Source organism: Solanum dulcamara, chromosome 11 (genome assembly GCF_947179165.1).
Source record: "Solanum dulcamara chromosome 11, daSolDulc1.2, whole genome shotgun sequence".
Lineage (NCBI taxonomy): Eukaryota > Viridiplantae > Streptophyta > Magnoliopsida > Solanales > Solanaceae > Solanum > Solanum dulcamara.
Genome location: NC_077247.1, coordinates 40380720 through 40399182, shown reverse-complemented (window position 1 = coordinate 40399182; position 18463 = coordinate 40380720). Strand labels below are relative to the sequence as shown.

Below are 18463 nucleotides of genomic sequence, written 5' to 3'. Positions count from 1 at the left end.
CATATTAAGTAAATTTATGAAACAATACACACATATTAAAAAAAATATTCAAGGACATAATTTGAACCATACTTTCTACGATTGTCCTTTGTAAAATCATAAATATAATTTTATAAGTAGTGTGATTTATCTCATAGAAAATATAAAACTTCAATAAATAAAAAGACAAATATAAAAAAAGTTTCAAATATCTATCTTGAACTTTGAACATTTCAATTATTTTGAACCCTGAAAAATTCCTCAAAAATTTACTTAATATGGAACAGAGTGAGTAGTAACTTACGAATCAGAAGGAATTCGTGTATTATTTGTGCGGTATATGAATAATTTACCTCTTAGTTAACTACTACAAAATACGATATTCCGTCTTTATCAAATTAGATGAGTATTTTACTAAAAATATTTGTTTCATATTACCTGATTACTTACTAAATCATGATAGAATTGATTAATTTTTTTTTATTTTACCCCTACAGTTAATATGCTTTGAAAGTTTAAACAAATTTTGAAGATTCAAAAATGTCTTTTTTCAAAAAGCAAATTAATATGAGCAAAAGGTAAAATAGCAAAGTTAATCAATACATTAATGATTTCTTAAACATCATATAAAATTAAAAAGTGTTTATCTAATATGAGATAGAGTGAGTATTAGATAAGATTTAATATATTCACAACTTATTTTCAGACCAGCTACCAAACGACTAATTAATTAATTAATTAAATTATGATTATGATTATGATTTTGGCTTAAAGAAGACTCGTCAGGCTCTCCTGCAGCATCGGGTTAGATCTAAGATTGGACAAACAGACTATTTAAGTAAGTCCCCGCCTTCTTAGCTCCCATAGTATTCTTCTTCTCCCTCTTTTTGCAGATCCATTTCCCCTCTTCTCTCGTAACACTACAGGTACTCTTCCCTTCACTCGATTTCTTATTGTTTTGCATGTGAGTAATGATAATTAGCCTCATTCGTTTGTTATTGATTCAGTTTCTCCTGAAGTTTTTCGTAGATCGATGATTGTGAATTTTGAGTCTTTTTTTTATATAGTCGGTGTACTTAGTTTTGATCTGTAATCTTCGGTTTGCTACGGAAATGCGTTGTTGATTGTTGTGATTTCTCCAGATCTAATGTTTACTTTTGATAATTCATTGGTTGATTTGGGATATGAATTGATCTGGCTAATGTCAGTGGAATTTTAGCTCAGAGAGAGAGGTGGACTTTGAATCTGACTGTTTCTGTTTTAGATCCGTTTAAGATCATGATAGTAAATGTAATTGCTCATGGAGTTTTGTTGTTTTATGTGTCCAATTTGATCGGTGCATATTTGATCGAATTCTGAAGTTATATGTAGAACAGTACCATAGGTGAATGTGGCTTATAAAGTAGCAGTGCAGAGGCGAATCACTCAATATTCAACCAAGTACACCATTTAGGATTCTTATAGCACTGGTGTTCACAGATAATTTATACCAATTTTAGAAAATATATACATGAAATACCTAGTTTTACAGAGAGATCACCGGTTCACATGCCCCATACTCTGGCCTATAAATTCAACCCTGCCGCAGTCCATAGGCAACATGCATTTCAGCTTAAATCTTTCTTTGACTAAAACTTTATACTGTTGCAGTGCTCAAATACATAAAAGCCTACTCGTTTGATGTATTACATTTACGAGTTAAGAAGGTATTATGCATATGCTATCAGTTTTGTTGTGAAAATCACTGTAGTTGAAACTGAACTGGGCCAGTGAATGGCAATATATAAACACAATCAATGAATCTACCACGTGTACCTCAATACCAAAGCTTGTCTATATGACTCCTCTACATTCTTTCAGCACTATTCGGGTCCATTTTATTCCTCTATAAACACATTCAAACTTCTGTCCATTTTGTGCATATTGCTCTTTAGTCCTTACATTATGGAAATGCCTTTGTGTTGTGGTAATAGAGCCTAAAAAATACATGAAGTCATGAACTTTTATCTCTTGCAGTTTGGAAAGAAGGAAAATGGTTAAGATTTGCTGTATAGGAGCTGGATATGTTGGGGGCCCCACCATGGCCGTTATAGCACTCAAATGCCCTTCTATTGAAGTGGTTGTTGTTGATATTTCTGTGCCTCGTATCACAGCCTGGAACAGTGACCAACTCCCCATCTATGAGCCAGGCCTCGACGACGTAGTCAAGCAGTGCCGAGGCAAGAACCTCTTCTTCAGCACAGATGTGGAGAAACACGTGCGGGAGGCTGATATCGTTTTTGTTTCTGTGAACACTCCTACCAAGACAAGGGGTCTCGGAGCAGGCAAGGCTGCTGATCTAACTTATTGGGAGAGTGCAGCCCGCATGATAGCAGATGTCTCAAAATCTGATAAAATAGTTGTTGAGAAATCAACTGTTCCTGTCAAAACTGCTGAGGCAATTGAGAAGATTTTGACCCACAACAGCAAAGGCATTAACTTCCAGATCCTCTCAAACCCTGAGTTTCTTGCAGAAGGGACCGCTATCGATGACCTTTTTAACCCTGACAGGGTCCTAATCGGAGGTCGGGAAACTCCAGGTGGCCAGAAGGCTATCCAAGCATTGAAGGATGTTTATTCCCAATGGGTCCCTGAAGACCGCATCCTCACCACAAATTTGTGGTCTGCTGAGCTCTCAAAATTGGCTGCCAATGCATTTTTGGCGCAAAGAATCTCTTCTGTGAATGCCATGTCGGCTCTTTGTGAGGCTACTGGAGCAAATGTTTCACAGGTGGCATATGCCGTTGGAAAGGACTCGAGGATCGGTCCCAAGTTCCTTAATGCCAGTGTTGGTTTTGGTGGCTCTTGCTTCCAGAAGGATATTCTGAATCTGGTTTACATTTGTGAGTGCAATGGGCTTCCAGAGGTGGCTGAATACTGGAAACAGGTTATAAAGATCAATGACTATCAGAAGACTCGTTTTGTCAACCGCGTTGTTGCCTCCATGTTCAACACGGTATCAGGCAAGAAAGTCGCCATTCTAGGTTTTGCTTTCAAGAAGGATACTGGTGATACTCGAGAGACCCCTGCAATTGATGTTTGCAAGGGACTGCTGGGGGACAAGGCTAATTTGAGCATATATGACCCTCAGGTGAATGAGGACCAAATTCAGAGAGACCTCTCAATGAATAAGTTTGATTGGGATCATCCTCTTCACCTTCAGCCAATGAGTCCAACAACCGTGAAACAAGTCAGCGTTGTTTGGGATGCCTATACGGCAACAAAGGATTCCCATGCTGTCTGCATCCTTACAGAGTGGGATGAATTTAAGACTCTTGATTATAAGAAGATATATGATAGCATGCAAAAACCTGCTTTTATTTTTGATGGTAGGAACGTAGTGGATGCGGAGAAGCTTAGAGAAATCGGGTTTATAGTCTACTCAATTGGTAAGCCTCTTGATGCCTGGCTCAAGGACATGCCTGCTGTTGCTTAATTGCATTACCTGACTCGACGAGTGGCTTGTTCACAAATCAAAGATTATTACTTATATGATGCAGTCAGCTGGGATTCTTACTATTTTTTTTACGACGTTCAGTTACTGTTATGTTTTATCCCACGTAGGCTGAAGGACCATTCATGGTCACTACCAGACTCGCAATGTTTAATGTTTCTTTTGTATTGATGATACCACCTTTGTCATTTACTCGTCTTTGTCAAAGGATTTTGTTTCCTCTCATAAAGGTTATTAAGTTGCAGTTGCACCAGAGACTATGCTCTTCGTTGAATGGGTATGAATTTGGTGTCCCTTTCTATTATTCTGAAATTTAATTTATATATATATATTTGCTTTGGTACAGACAATACAATTGTTGAGGGACGAAGATATTCATGATATTCGAATTGAATTGAATTGATTTGACATATTAAAAGACGATTTAGGTGCATTATTGCCGGTTTTATCTTAATGGGCTTAAATTTTCAGAATATCTTTATCTTGAACAGTATCTTTTGCCAATAAAATTTCAAAAAAGTATTTTCAGATAATTAATTTTTCTTTTGGGGCCAAATCATTGGTAAAGTACTTGCACTCTTGAATGAGCAATTTGCATTTGGTCGATCTTCAAAAGTGCTTTGGAGTAAAAATGACGAAGAGACATATAAAGATTCACTTTAAAATTAAGTACTATTACAGTACTACTTTTTTAAGTAGATAAATATTTGAAATGCTTATAATGAAAGCCATAAAGTTTTCAAAATTCATTTAATTTAAAAGTAAAGAACAAAATAACAAAGTACAGAGAAGAATAATGTTAAGTATGACAACTTGTCATAGATGCATTGTCGACAATACAAGAAGTTAGATTTTGTCTATTATGATTATTTGGTAAATATAAATTTTTGATAAGAATCTTTTGTTCTTAAAAAAAGTAAAAATGACTGCTCATTCGGCTTATAAGAAGAAACTATTTCTTCCAGTTTTCTCTTTTTTCCTCACTCGGTGTCTGAAGCCCCGACTAAATTGGATCGCGCACTGCAGGACTCCTTCAGGCCGACGCTTCCAATAGGATTTTCGTCATACTCAAAGCTCGAAACCACCAGTCTCACCAAACAAACAAATATTTTTTGAAAAATTAAAATAAATATAATTATCAAAGATATTTCTTTTTTCCCTTTTCCTTATTCATGAAAGTTGGAAAAGAGAAAAAAGGAAGAAAATCACAGTATGAAGAATAAATTTTCAATTACCACTTTGTACATTATAATCTTGCTACCAAACATTCTGGCACATGTTATAATATATATGACATTCATGACTCATGAATAGTAAGAAAAGAAGAGAAATCTGAAACAATGCCTAGATGGAGAAATATGTGCTATGCATTTTTCTGAAAGAAAAATAAAAGAAGAAATTTGGATAACAAATTTTAACAAAGAAGGACATTAACCCATTCTTATAAAGCGCGTTGTATCTAATTTTGTTTGCACTGTAAAAAAAGTGTATTTAGACTTAAAATACCTCATCTTGGCTTAGAACACATCCAAACATCTTTTATTATTTTTTAATTAATTGAATCAAATGCAATGATTTACTTCATGATCAAGGTTTTTGATTCACGTTCAAGATGGTCCAATTGCATCAGAGAAAAGAATGAAAGAAGTGTTTGGGTCCGTGTGATTGTTTATCAAAAACACAATGTTTTGCAAAATTGTAAGACCATATATGAGGAGTGAAGCCTTCCTAGTATCGAATGTCAAAGAAGTTAGAGGAGGGGAGAGTATCTACCGGGGCTAGATTCAGTTTAAGATAATTGTGCAACAATTCTTGATGCTACGATATAAGTATGTTTTTGTTGTAAACTAACTAACTTGACAATTTTATAAAGGAAGAAGAGCAAGAGAATATATATATATAGAAATTATTAATATAGAGAGAGTAGTAATATAGAGAGAGTAGTAGTAATTCTCTTCTTTTATATGTCTTTTTACATTGAAGTATAAGGCTATATTTATAGCCATATATACAAGTGGAGGAAAATATTAGTGGGCAATTTACCCACTTAAAAAGTAAATGGACTATTCACCATTGTAAAGTGGACAACCATTTTACTTGATTGATAATACTCCCCCTTGGATGTCCACGAGAAATGTGTCTCATTAAAACTTTACAAAAAAAATAATATACATTGTTATTCTGAACATCCATAGATGTTGTGTCTCATTAAAACCTTATTAGGAAAAACCCAGTGGGAAAAAGTCTAATGAAGAAAAAAGAGTACACACATCTGATAATACGCCTTGAGTGTTGCCTCATTAAAAACCTTATCAGGAAAATCCAGTGGGACAAAACCTTGACTAAGGAAAAAAGAGTACAGCGCGTATTTTGCTCCCCCTAATGAAAATATCATTTAATATCTCGAAGACGACGCATTCCAATTTTGTATCTCATTTTCTCAAAGGTTGAAGTTGGCAATGCTTTGGTGAACATATCCGCTAAATTGTCACTTGAACGAATTTGTTGGACATCTATTTCACCCTTCTTTTGAAGATCATGAGTGAAAAAGAATTTTGGTGAAATATGTTTTGTTCTGTCTCTTTTGATGTATCCTCCCTTCAGTTGAGCTATACATGCAACATTGTCTTCATACAAAATTGTTGGAGCGTCTTTTGTCAAAGAAAGGCCACATGTTTTTTGAATGTGTTGAGTTATTGATCTTAACCAAACACATTCTCGACTTGCTTCATGAATGGCTATTATCTCTGCATGATTTGAGGAAGTGGCAACCATAGTTTGCTTTGTTGAACGCCATGATATGGCTGTACCACCACATGTAAATAAATAGCCTGTCTGCGACCGACCTTTATGGGGATCAGATAAATATCCCGCATTTGCGTAACCGATCAATTGTGATGTGGAATCATTTGAGTAAAATAATCTCATATCAATGGTACCTCGAAGGTATCTGAATATATGCTTAATTCCATTCCAGTGTCTTCGTGTTGGTGAAGAACTAAATTTTGCTAACAAGTTTACTGAGAAAACTATATCTGGTCTAGAAGTGTTGGCAAGATACATTAATGCACAAATTGCACTAAGGTATGGTATTTCAGCACCAATAAGTTCTTCATCATTTTCATGAGGTCAAAATGGATCTTTATTAATATCAAGAGATCTCACAACCATTGGGGTAGTCAATGGATGTGCTTTATCCATATAAAACCTCTTTAAAATATTTTCAGTATATGTTGACTGATGGACAAATATCCCATTTGTAAAATGTTCAATTTGTAGACCAAGACAAAATTTTGTCTTTCCAAGGTCTTTCATTTTAAATTCTTTTTTCAGACATTTTACTGCATTTGAAAGTTCTTTCGGAGTTTCAATAATATTCAAATCATCAACATATACTGCTATTATGACAAATTCAGATCCATACCTTCTCATAAAGACACAAGGGCAAATTGGATTATTTTTATATCCTTCTTTTAGCAAATATTCGCTAAGACGATTGTACCACATTCGCCCTGATTGTTTCAACCCGTACAAGGATTTCTGAAGCTTTATTGAGCAATTTTCTCGAGAATCCTTGTATGCTTCAGGCACTTTGAACCCTTCGGGAATTTTCATAAAAATGTCGTGGTCCAATGAGCCATATAAATAAGCAGTGACCACGTCCATTAAGTGCATTTCAAGCTTTTCATGAACTACCAAATTCATTAGATACCTGAAAGTAATTGCATCCACTACAGGGGAATATGTTTCCATATAGTCAATGCCAGGTCTTTACGAAAAACCTTGGGCTACAAGTCGTGCTTTATATCTTACGACTTCACCCTTTTCATTTCGTTTACGCACAAAAACCCATTTGTGCCCTACTGGTTTGACACCTTCAGGTGTTCGGACTATTGATCCGAAAACTTCACGTTTTTCAAGTGAAGTTAACTCTGCTTGAATTTCATCCTTCCATCTTGGCCAATCATTTCTCTGTCTACATTCATCGACAGATTTTGGTTCAAGATCCTTATCTTGTTGCATTATTTCAATGACAACATTATAAGCAAAAATATTATCAACCACAATATCATTTCGGTTCTACCGTTTTCCTGTCAAGACATAACTTATTGAGATTTTTTCATTCTCATTATTTTCAGATACTTGGACCTCCTGGGTGGTATCACCATTTGTTGTGTCTCTGGGCTCTTCTTGAGCACTCGCCTCCAAATTAAGATCATCTTGATCATTTATTCCTTTTTTTTTCGAGGATTTTTATCTTTGGAACCAAATGGTCTTCCACGTTTTAAGCGTGGCCTAGACTCATTTGCCTGAACAAGTTGTCCTACCTGGACATCAACTCGAACTTGAGCATTAGCGGCTGGGATATGCGATTTAGTAACCCGTGGAAGGTTAGTAAATGCATCCGGTAGTTGATTTGCAATATTCTGCAAATAAATCATCTTTTGAACTTCTTGCTCACATTGATTTGTTCAAGGATCTAAATGAGATAGTGACAATGAATTCCAATTTATCTCATTTTTCAACTGCTTATGTTCTCCCCCTAATGTTGGGTATACTGATTCATCAAAATGACAATCAGCGAATCTTGCCGTAAATAAATCTCCAGTCATAACTTCTAGATATTTTATAATAGAAGGAGATTCATACCCAACATATATTCCCAATCTTCTTTGGGGACCCATCTTTGTGCGGTGCGGTGGAGCAATTGGGATATATACCGCACACCTAAATATTCTAAGATGGATATATTTGGCTCCCTTCCAAACGCCAACTGTAATGGGGAAAATTCATGATAATTTGTTGGCCTTATGCGCACAAGTGCTGCTGCATGCAAAATAGCATCTCCCCATACTGAAATAGGAAGTTTTGTCCTTATTAGCAATGGTCTAGCTATCAATTGGAGACGTTTAATCAATGATTCTGCTAGACCATTTTGAGTATAGACATGAGCGACCGGATACTCAACTTTTAATCCAATCGACATACAATAATCATTAAATGATTGAGATATAAATTCACCAGCATTATCAAGACGAATTGTCTTTATTGCATAATCTTGGAATTATGCTCTTAATCTTATAATTTGAGCTAACAATCTCGCAAAAGCCATGTTGCGAGTTGATAATAAGCACACATGTGACCATCTTGTAGATGCATCTATCAAGACCATATAATATTTAAATGGTCCACATGAAGGGTGAATTGGCCCACATATATCACCTTGTATACGTTCCAGAAATGCAGGGGATTCAATCCCAACCTTAGTTGCTGATGGTTTGATAATCAGTTTTCCTTGGGAACAAGCAACACAAGAGAATTCCTTAGATTGAAGAATTTTCTGATTTTTCAAAATGTGTCCATGTGAATTCTCAATAATTCTGCGCATCATATTATAACCAGGATGGCCCAACCGGTCATGCCAAATGATAAAATCATTAGAATCAGTAAACTTTTTGTTTACAATGACATGCGATTCAACAGTACCAATATTTGTATGGTACAACCCAGAAGAAAGTGCAGGTAATTTTTCGTGCACAATTTTCTTCTCCATATTTATTGTAGTAATATAAAGGTATTCAACATTTCCTTTATTTGCAGTCTCAATATGATAGCCATTTTAGCGAATAACCTTGAAACTTAACAAGTTTTTTTGAGACTTACTACAATACAATGCATTATCAATTATCAATATCGTTCCTCTAGGTAGTAATAAGGCCGCTTTTCCAGAGCCTTCAATTAATTTTGTACTACCAGATATTGTATTGACATAAGCCTTTTTCATAATTAAATGATAGAAATATTTCTTTTCTTTTAATATCGTATGAGTTGTGGCACTATCCAAAAAGCACATATCTCCATTATTCATCTTGAATCCAATTGAAGATTGAGAAGATTATTTATCTTCATAAAATAAAAATGCATTGTAAGAAATAAAATAAGTAGCAATTTTGCTAGAAAAACATAAGTCCCTTTTTTTAAAAAAAAAGTTAAATTATGGTAATTTAGAATTAAAAAAAATTATAGGATTCATAAGTCCCTAACGTACCAAATTATAAGAATTAACAAACTGAGGTGTAACACGTTAATAATAAACATAATTTTATATAAATTAATAATTACTAGTGAATTAGTTTAATGAACTTAGAATTCAAAAAGTTTATGGCAAAATATACTCATTAACCTTAAATAAATATTATACATAAGTATTAAAAATAAATATAAAATAAATAAAATTATAAAACATTAATATAATAGTATTCATCATTTATAGATAATTTATTTATTGGCAAAAGTAATACAATCATTATATAATATTAATGTCTAAAATATTAACAAGAATAAATAATTAGTATAATGACATTACATAAAACGAATATTATTTTTAGTAACAATATGATATTAAGTTTAAATAATAGCACACCAATAGTAATTAATTACAATATTGTAATAAATAATATACAATTATCATAAAAATGTGGCCCTGGTTTTATTTATTTATTTATTTCAAATACATAAACGTAAAAACACGATGATTTAAAGTACATAAAAATGACAACATATTGAAAAACATGAAATTAAACATCAATTAAGATCTTTAAAAAAATCTTCAACCTCCAAATGAGTAATATCATTAAGGTCATAAAAATCATCATCCCTTAAAGCCAGATTTGCTTCAATATTATCATTATTCAAATGCCTTGCCTCAACATTATTTTTGAACGTCAAGTGTGACTCTATCCGAGCATTAGAAGAAGAGGCACCACCTCTATTTGCCTTTCTTTTGAAAGAATTTTGATAAAGCCTTACAAAATGCTTAGGCGTCCGACATTTATTTTTTCAGTGGCCTTTCATGCCACAACGATGACAGTTACTTCTTGAAGAGCCATTTTGAGAACTGATATTGTTCTCCCTTTTATGTTGACCACAACCACGATGATTATTAAATCGTCTTCTGTCATTGCCACGTCCACGCACATTATTATGGTCATAATTTTTATTTTGTCTTCTTTCAGACTGGCCATGTGCTTTTACCATATTTACCTCCAGTAACGGAGCAGTTTCAGTGGGACGGACTTCATGATTTTTTATTAAAAGGGCATTATGTTGCTCAGCCATCAGAAGGCATGAGATCAATTCAGAATATTTTTTAAAGCCCTTTTCATGGTATTGCTGCTGTAATATTACATTAGAGGCATGAAAAGTAGTTAGTGTCTTTTCTAACATGTCTTCATCATTTATAGTTTCCCCACATAATTTTAATTGGGAAGTTATTCTAAATACAGCAGAATTATACTCAATTACAGTTTTAAAATCTTGAAACCGTAAATGCATCCACTCATAACGAGCCCTTGGCAATACCGTTGCCCTGAGGTGGTCATACCTCTCTTTTAAGTCTTTCCACAATTCAAGTGGATCTTTCACTGTCAAGTATTCTATTTTCAAGCTTTCATCTAGATGATGACGAAGGAAAATCATAGCCTTTGCTTTATCCTGACTTGATGTTGTATTTTTTTCAATTATAGCATCACCAAGACCCTTAGCGGTAAGCTGAATTTCAGCATCAAGTACCAAGACAAATAATTTTTATCAGAAATATCAAGTGCCACAAATTTCAATTTTGATAAGTTTGACATGATGAAAATTAATTTGAAAGTAACAAAGACAACTTAAAAATTAAATTTTTTTAGTAGATATACCTAATATAGAAGTTAATTTTCTGAAAAATTAGAGCTTCGTGTTGATAACGTGTTGTAAATTAACTAACTTGACAATTTTATAAAGGAAGAAGAGCAAGAGAATATATATATATAGAAATTATTAATATAGAGAGAGTAGTAATATAGAGAGAATAGTAGTAATTCTCTTCTTTTATATGTCTTTTTACATTGAAGTATAAGGCTATATTTATAGCCATATATACAAGTGGAGGAAAATATTAGTGAGCAATTTACCCACTTAAAAAGTAAATGGACTATTCACCATTGTAAAGTGGACAACCACTTTACTTGGTTGATAATAGTTTTGTCAATTCGATAAGATCACTGAAAAGTTTATCAAGATATAAGACAAAATTGTATTAAAATTATGATTCATGTTAGAAATGTGGATGTCCCTTTTTATGTGGGACCCACCCACTTAGAGAATAAGTGGACTAACCACTTGGGCAAATTGCCCACTTACTAGCTTCCTCAAATCTTCTTATATAAAGACCAATGTAACGAAAATACAGAGTGAGAAATACACACGCACAGAAATAAAAGCAATATTTTCTCTTTTCTGTTCTCCTTCATTTTCTTTTGTATCTTACTTATTTTGTTATTCCTAGCATATTTTATAACACGTTATCAGCACGAGGCTCCGACTATTTTTTTAAGGTAACAAAAAGCGGTAAAAGTTTCATTAAAAAGCAGTAAGAAATTCATTTAATTTTATTTTCATAAAATGACAAATATTTTAAAACTTGAATTTACTGCTCTTGATATTTCTGGAAAAGGTCACTCATCATAGGCACTTGATGCCGAAATTCATCTAGAATCGATGGATCTGGCAGATATCATCAAAGATGATAACATGATATCTAGTCAAGACCGTGCAAAAACTATAATTTTTCTCCGCCACCATCTTGACGAGGGGCTAAAATTATAATATCTTACATTAAAGGATCCCCTGAAATTGTGGAAAAATTTAAAATAAAGATATGACCACTTGAAGTTGGTCATGCTTTCACAAGCACGTCATGACTGGTTAAATTTGAGACTAAGGGACTTAAAAAATATAACAGAATATAATTCTGTTTTATTTAGAATTATATCTCAGTTAAATTTATGCGGAGATGAATCACTGAGCAAGGTAAACTGGAAAAAACATACTCTACATTTTCACCCACGAATATGTTCCTGCAGTAGCAATATCGCGAAAAAGATTTTACAAAATATTCTGAATTATTATCTCACCTTTTTATTGCCGAACGATATAATGAATTATTAATGAAAAATCATGATAATCGGCTAGTTGGTTCTTTGCCACTCCCTAAAGTAAATCAGGTAAATTATAACCAACGAGAAAGAGGTCATGGCCCCAGTCATGGTTGTGGTCAAAGAAAAAAATTTAATAATGATACTCGGCTGACACCAATAAATGATTAACAATATAAAAGACAGGGTAAAAAGTCAGAAGCTTTACCCAAGAAAAATTCAGAAAGCATATGTCATAGATGTGGAGGTGTGGGCACTGATCGCGGACTTGCCGATCATCAAAGTGCCTTGTTCAGCTATATCAGGCATCCCTAAAGAGGAAAGAAAATAATCCAGAGACAAACTTTATCTCTGAAGATAATATAGAGCCGATGTACCTTTATATAGCTGACTTCTTTAATTTTCCAGACGAAAATATGAATATCAATAGGACTAATAATATGTAAATATATTTCTTTTTATCTGCATTAAATATTATATTTGTATTTTCCTAGTCCATGTAAATAAAAAAATAAAAAAAAATTGTGTAATGTACCATGTGTTAATACTTTTTTATTTTTTTTATTGAAGAAAATATGAAAATGCTTCAAATTTTATTTGGATCAATGATAAATCAAGAGGATATTTGTATAATTGATAGTGAAACAACTCATGCTATTTTTAAAGACGAAAAATATTTTTCCAATTTGCTTAGAAGAAAAGTTAATGTTACTACAATTTTTGGTAATTCAAAAATGATAGAAGGCTTCAGAAGAGCTACTATAATTTTGCCTAAGGGGACAAAAATTGTTATAGAAGATGCATTATACTCTTCTAAATCCCCTAGAAACTTGTTAAGTTTTAAAGATATCCGCAGAAATGGATATCATGTTGAGATACTAAATGAAATGAATATTGAATATCTTAGTATAACCAAGAGTGTCTCAGGCCAGAAATATATTTTTAAAAAATTACCAACTTTGTCCTCTGGACTATATTATGCAAAAAATAGTGCAATTGAAGCACATATCATTGTAAACCAGAAGTTTACTAATCCAAATACATTTGTGCTATGACATGATCGAATAGGTCATCCTGGATCAATAATGATGAAACAAATTCTTGAAAATTCAACTGGACATCCGTTAAAGAACCAGAAGATTCTTACAAATGATAAATTTTCATGTGCTGCTTATTATCAAGGCAAATTAATTGTCAGACCATCGATCCTAAAGGTCGGCATCGAATCTCCTGGCTTTTTAGAGCGTATACATGGATATATATGTGGACCTATTCATCCATCTAGTGGATTGTTTAGATATTTTATGATCCTAATAGATGTATCATCTAGATAGTCTCATGTGTGCCTCTTATCATTCCGCAACCTGGCATTTGCAAAATTGTTGGCACAAATAATAAGATTAAGGGTGTAATTCCTAGATTATCCAATTAAAGACATTAGCCTTGATAATGCTGGAGAATTTACATCCCAAGCTTTTAATGATTATTGCTTATCAATTGAAATAAAAATTGAACATTCTATTTGTCACGACCCAATCCCATAGGCCGTGACGGGTGCTCGAACTGGACACTCGCGTATACCCCTGCTAACTATAAGTAAACATGTCTCCTATTTGAGTCATGGCGTACCAACAGGCAAGACAATATATAAGCCGACAAAGCTATTGTAACATATAGGCACAACCTTACACGCATACATATACAACCCATATACATGTCTACAGACCTCTAAGAGTAAGAACAGTAACATAAGGCGGGACAGGGCCCCCGCCGTATTCATGAATAAATAAATGTATACATTGAGGGTTAATACCAAAACTAGGCTTTGACATATTGGAGCGCTTCTAGACTGTTGAGTGGAACTCCTATGCTGACGGATTCTCTGAGTGTGTATCTGTACCTGCGGGCATGAATGCAGCCCCCCTAAAGAAAGAGGGTCAGTACGACATATGTACTGAGTAGGTAAAACATAACATAGCATAACTGGAAGCACATCTAAAACAGAAAAATAGGGGAATAAAATATCATATAAGAAACCTTTGTACTGTACCTTGTGAAACATAAGAACATGCATGCTCATACTATACAATATAGCTGGCCCTTTCAGGGGCTCGGTGAATCATAACTGTAGGACCATCATAGGGTCCAGCGCCATCGTCACTTTATCACATCACATCATCATCATATATATATACATACGTACCCGGCCTTCTAGTGAGGGACTCGGTGAGTCATTCATATCACTGCATTATCATTTTCTCATATAGCATACCGTCCCTTTAGTGAGGGACTCGATGGATAATGTAGTGAACTGCGAACGATTACATACCCGACCCAGGACTCGGTGATAAAAGGGTTACAGTATACACGAGTAGAGTAGTGAGTAACCATATGCAATTTAAAACATTGTCCAAGACTCAATAAAGTAGTAATGATGAATTGTCATTTGAAAATCAAGACGATAGTCATATCACTCATTCCTCAAATATTACTATTGATCATATCAAAAGAGCCTTAGAAACCATAGGCATAAATCAAGACGATACAAAATAACTTATAAAATTCAAGGACATTAACTACCGGAGAATCTCTTAGAAGAGAAATCATGAATCACCCTCAAGGCTCATATTAATCCTTACTTAATACTAAGCCATGCCGAAAGAAAGAAGGAAAGACTTTACATACTCTTTTATTTTTCCTTATGGAGTCATCATATACATATGTGCCATGGAACGTACAGCCTGATCCTTAGATAATAACATATATCATACTTGGCCCATCACGGGACTCGGTACCATAAATATTTCATCATAACGTCATAACTTATGTCAAAGACATATCAAGAGAAAATAAGGGTAGCTTTACTTACTTATGCCAAAAACATGCCAAGAGAAGGAAGGAAGCTTCACATACTTATGCCAAAAACATGCCAAGAGAAAGAAGATAACTTCCCATACTTGCTACTCTCCATCGTATAGAAGCCTTGAGAGGCAATAACTCAACTAGTATAGAAATTCTACCATCGAGAAATGAATAAGACTTATGAGTCATACTTGGAGTTCTATGAATGGAATTATCCCCACATTCCGTATATCAATCACTTAAGGCTAAGACATGCCAAAAGAAAAGAAGATAACTTTATATACCTTTTTCGGGATTAACTGAAATCCGGCTTGCCTTGATACCTTCTTAACCTATTGACATGAAAGTAATACTAAGATTAATAGTCTTTCACTTTCCAATAGCCCACTCCACAACCAAATACTAATAGGAGTCATTTCCTTATCTATTACCCCTGACTAGTTTGTTACTAGTTCCGATGCTATGGAAAATCAGGCAGTATTTTCCCTACAACTTCAACATCTCCGAGATTCCAACTCGGCCACAATATCAACAACCATACCAACGACAACAACTAGCAGCATATTTACAATTAAATCACTCCAACCTTACACAATACAAGCTCCAAACAACTAGTTCCAAACTACGATACCAAAAATAGAGTTTCTAGTTTCCATTTTGCAAAACCTTTAACCGTACGAAGCGGGGGTCATGTGGATGCAACCAGAAGCTCCCCCAACTCTTTAAGAACCAATTTAGTCCCAGTAACACACACCACACAACCAGCAGCCACCTCCAAACACACAACGCCTCACTTCGACTATAATTTAACTACGACGACTTCAATTTAGATTGTTTCTACCGTCGAGCATTTTTACGACGTTCTTCCACTTCCAGCAGCATAAAAGATGTGTAATACACCCTATAAAAATATCATAAACTTCAAATTGAAAGTAAAGACCTTACTTTTCTCAAAATTGGCCAAAACTCGCCTCGAAACTTCTCTAGACGCGCTGAAATTGCGTGGACTGCTTGCTGTCCATTTTGGGCTGCACCAAGCCATGATTTTATACTATCAATACCCCCATATCATCGTGGTTCACCCTAGATAATTAATTCATGGAACGAAATTGAGGAACTCACCTTTTTTTTCTTCCAAATCCGAGCTCTCTTTTTCTCTCTAGCTAGAGTTTTCTTTTCCCCTCTTCTCTAGAATTTTCTTGAAATTTCCTTGATAAGAATGAACTAAAGGATAAGATGAGACTAAAAGTCATACAACATATATATATAGGCCACTTAATTAATGGGCTAACTTTCCAAGACTTGGGCCTTTTCTTTTGTTGGGCCTCAATATTACTATTGTTATTATGAGAGCCCAACTACTTATTGCAATTATTATTACTTAATCCCAAAAGCTACAAGTCTTCTCTCTTTTTGCAATTCACAAACTACTCTCCAAAATTTCCAATTTTGCCTTCGGCCTTCCTCCGTATTTCTACATCAATTTTTTTCAATGAACATCACACCGGTACAAAATAGAATAAACAAAATAAATCACAACGTCATTTCTTGCAAATCAAAATTTCTTTCTTTTCGAATGCCCAAAAGTGCGGGATATAACATCCCTCCCTTCCTTAGAGTCATTTAGCAGCGGTATAGATTATCCGGCTCACATGGTAACTTCTAAGAAGCTTACGAACCTTCCAAGAAACTTAAGAAGCTTAGGAGCTTAAGAAACTTAAGAAGCTTAAGAAATTTAAGAACGCATTCCAAGGTACAAAGGTACGGAGTGTAACACTGTTGCTCATGTTCATACTCAAAATGGCTTTGCAGAGTCATTTATAAAGCATCTACAATTGATAGCAAGATCTCTACTAATGAAAATAAAATTGTCAATTACTGTTTGGGTCATGCTATCTTACATGCGGCAACACTTATACGTCTCAGACCGACATATTATAATAAATACTCTCCGTCACAATTAGTATCTGGTCATGAACCCAATATAGCCCATTTAAGAATTTTTGATTGTGCAGTATACGTGCTTGTAGCACCACCACAACGTACAAAAATGGGCCCTCAACGAAGGTTGGGCATATACGTTGGGTTTGAATCACCCTCTATAATTTGATACCTTGAACCGTTGACTGGAGATTTATTCACTGCTCGATTTGCAAATTGTCGGTTTGATAAAACACTTTTTTCACCATTAGGAGGAGAGAAAAAAGGAAACCAAAAAAGAAAAAGAAATTGCGTGAAAAGTTTCATCATACCCGCACATGTGAGCAGGAGGTACAGAAGATCATCCACTTACAGAAAATAGCAAATTAAATGTCAGATGCATTTACTAATTGCCACGAGTAACTAAGTCACATATCCCTGCAGTGAATGTGCCTATCCGAATTGATGTCCCAAAAGGACTATCTACTAGTATCATAGCTTCTGAATCACAAACACGACTGAAGCGTGGTAGACCGTTGGGTTCAAAGGATAAAAATCATAGAAAGAGAAGTATGAAAAATAATAAAAATGACCATCTGCTAGTATCATAGCTTCAGAATCACAAACACGACTGAAGCGTGGTAGACCGTTGGGTTCAAAGGATAAAAGTCCTAGAAAGAGAAGTATGAAAAATAATAAAAATAATACTACACAAGAACCTCCTAAAAAGGTCAAGATTTGAGTACTCCTGATATTTCTGAAAAATTAGTGAGCCCGAGACTCAAGTGAATGAAGAAATTTCAATAAGTTCTATCGGTAATGAGATAAATCTAGATCGATCAAAAATTACGGTGGATAATGTTTTTGCATATAATATTGCAATTAATCTCATGCAAAATGGTGAAAATCTTAAGCCTAAATCCGTCGAAGAATTTTGACGTAGATGTGATTGGCCAGAATGGCAAAAGGCAATTCAATTAGAATTAGACTCGTTTGCTAAACGTGAAGTTTTTGGACCTATAGTCCAAACTCCAGAAGGTGTAAAACCAGTTGGCTATAAATAGATTTTTGTACGGAAATGAAATGGGAGAAATGAAATTGTAAGATACAAGGCTCGCCTTGTTGCACAAGGATTCTCTCAAAAACCCAGAGTCAACTATGAAGAAACATATTCACCGGTTATGGATGGAATAACTTTTTGATATCTCATCAGTTTAGCTGTACATAAAAA

At 34.3% G+C, this 18463-nt stretch overlaps 1 protein-coding gene across 1 annotated transcript; it reads left to right on the top strand.

The window, feature by feature from the left end:
• The first annotated feature begins 749 nt into the window (after positions 1-749).
• On the top strand, positions 750-3727 carry LOC129873155 (UDP-glucose 6-dehydrogenase 1). Its single transcript, XM_055948189.1, has 2 exons — positions 750-905; positions 1996-3727. The coding sequence occupies exon 2, from the start codon at positions 2012-2014 to the stop codon at positions 3452-3454; it is 1443 nt and encodes a 480-aa protein (XP_055804164.1). The 5' UTR covers positions 750-905; positions 1996-2011; the 3' UTR covers positions 3455-3727.
• Positions 3728-18463: the final 14736 nt, after the last annotated feature.

Coding starts and splice junctions, on each gene's coding strand:
- LOC129873155 (XM_055948189.1), top strand. CDS start 2,012: ATGGTTAAGATTTGCTGTATAGGAGCTGGATATGTTGGGGGCCCCACC.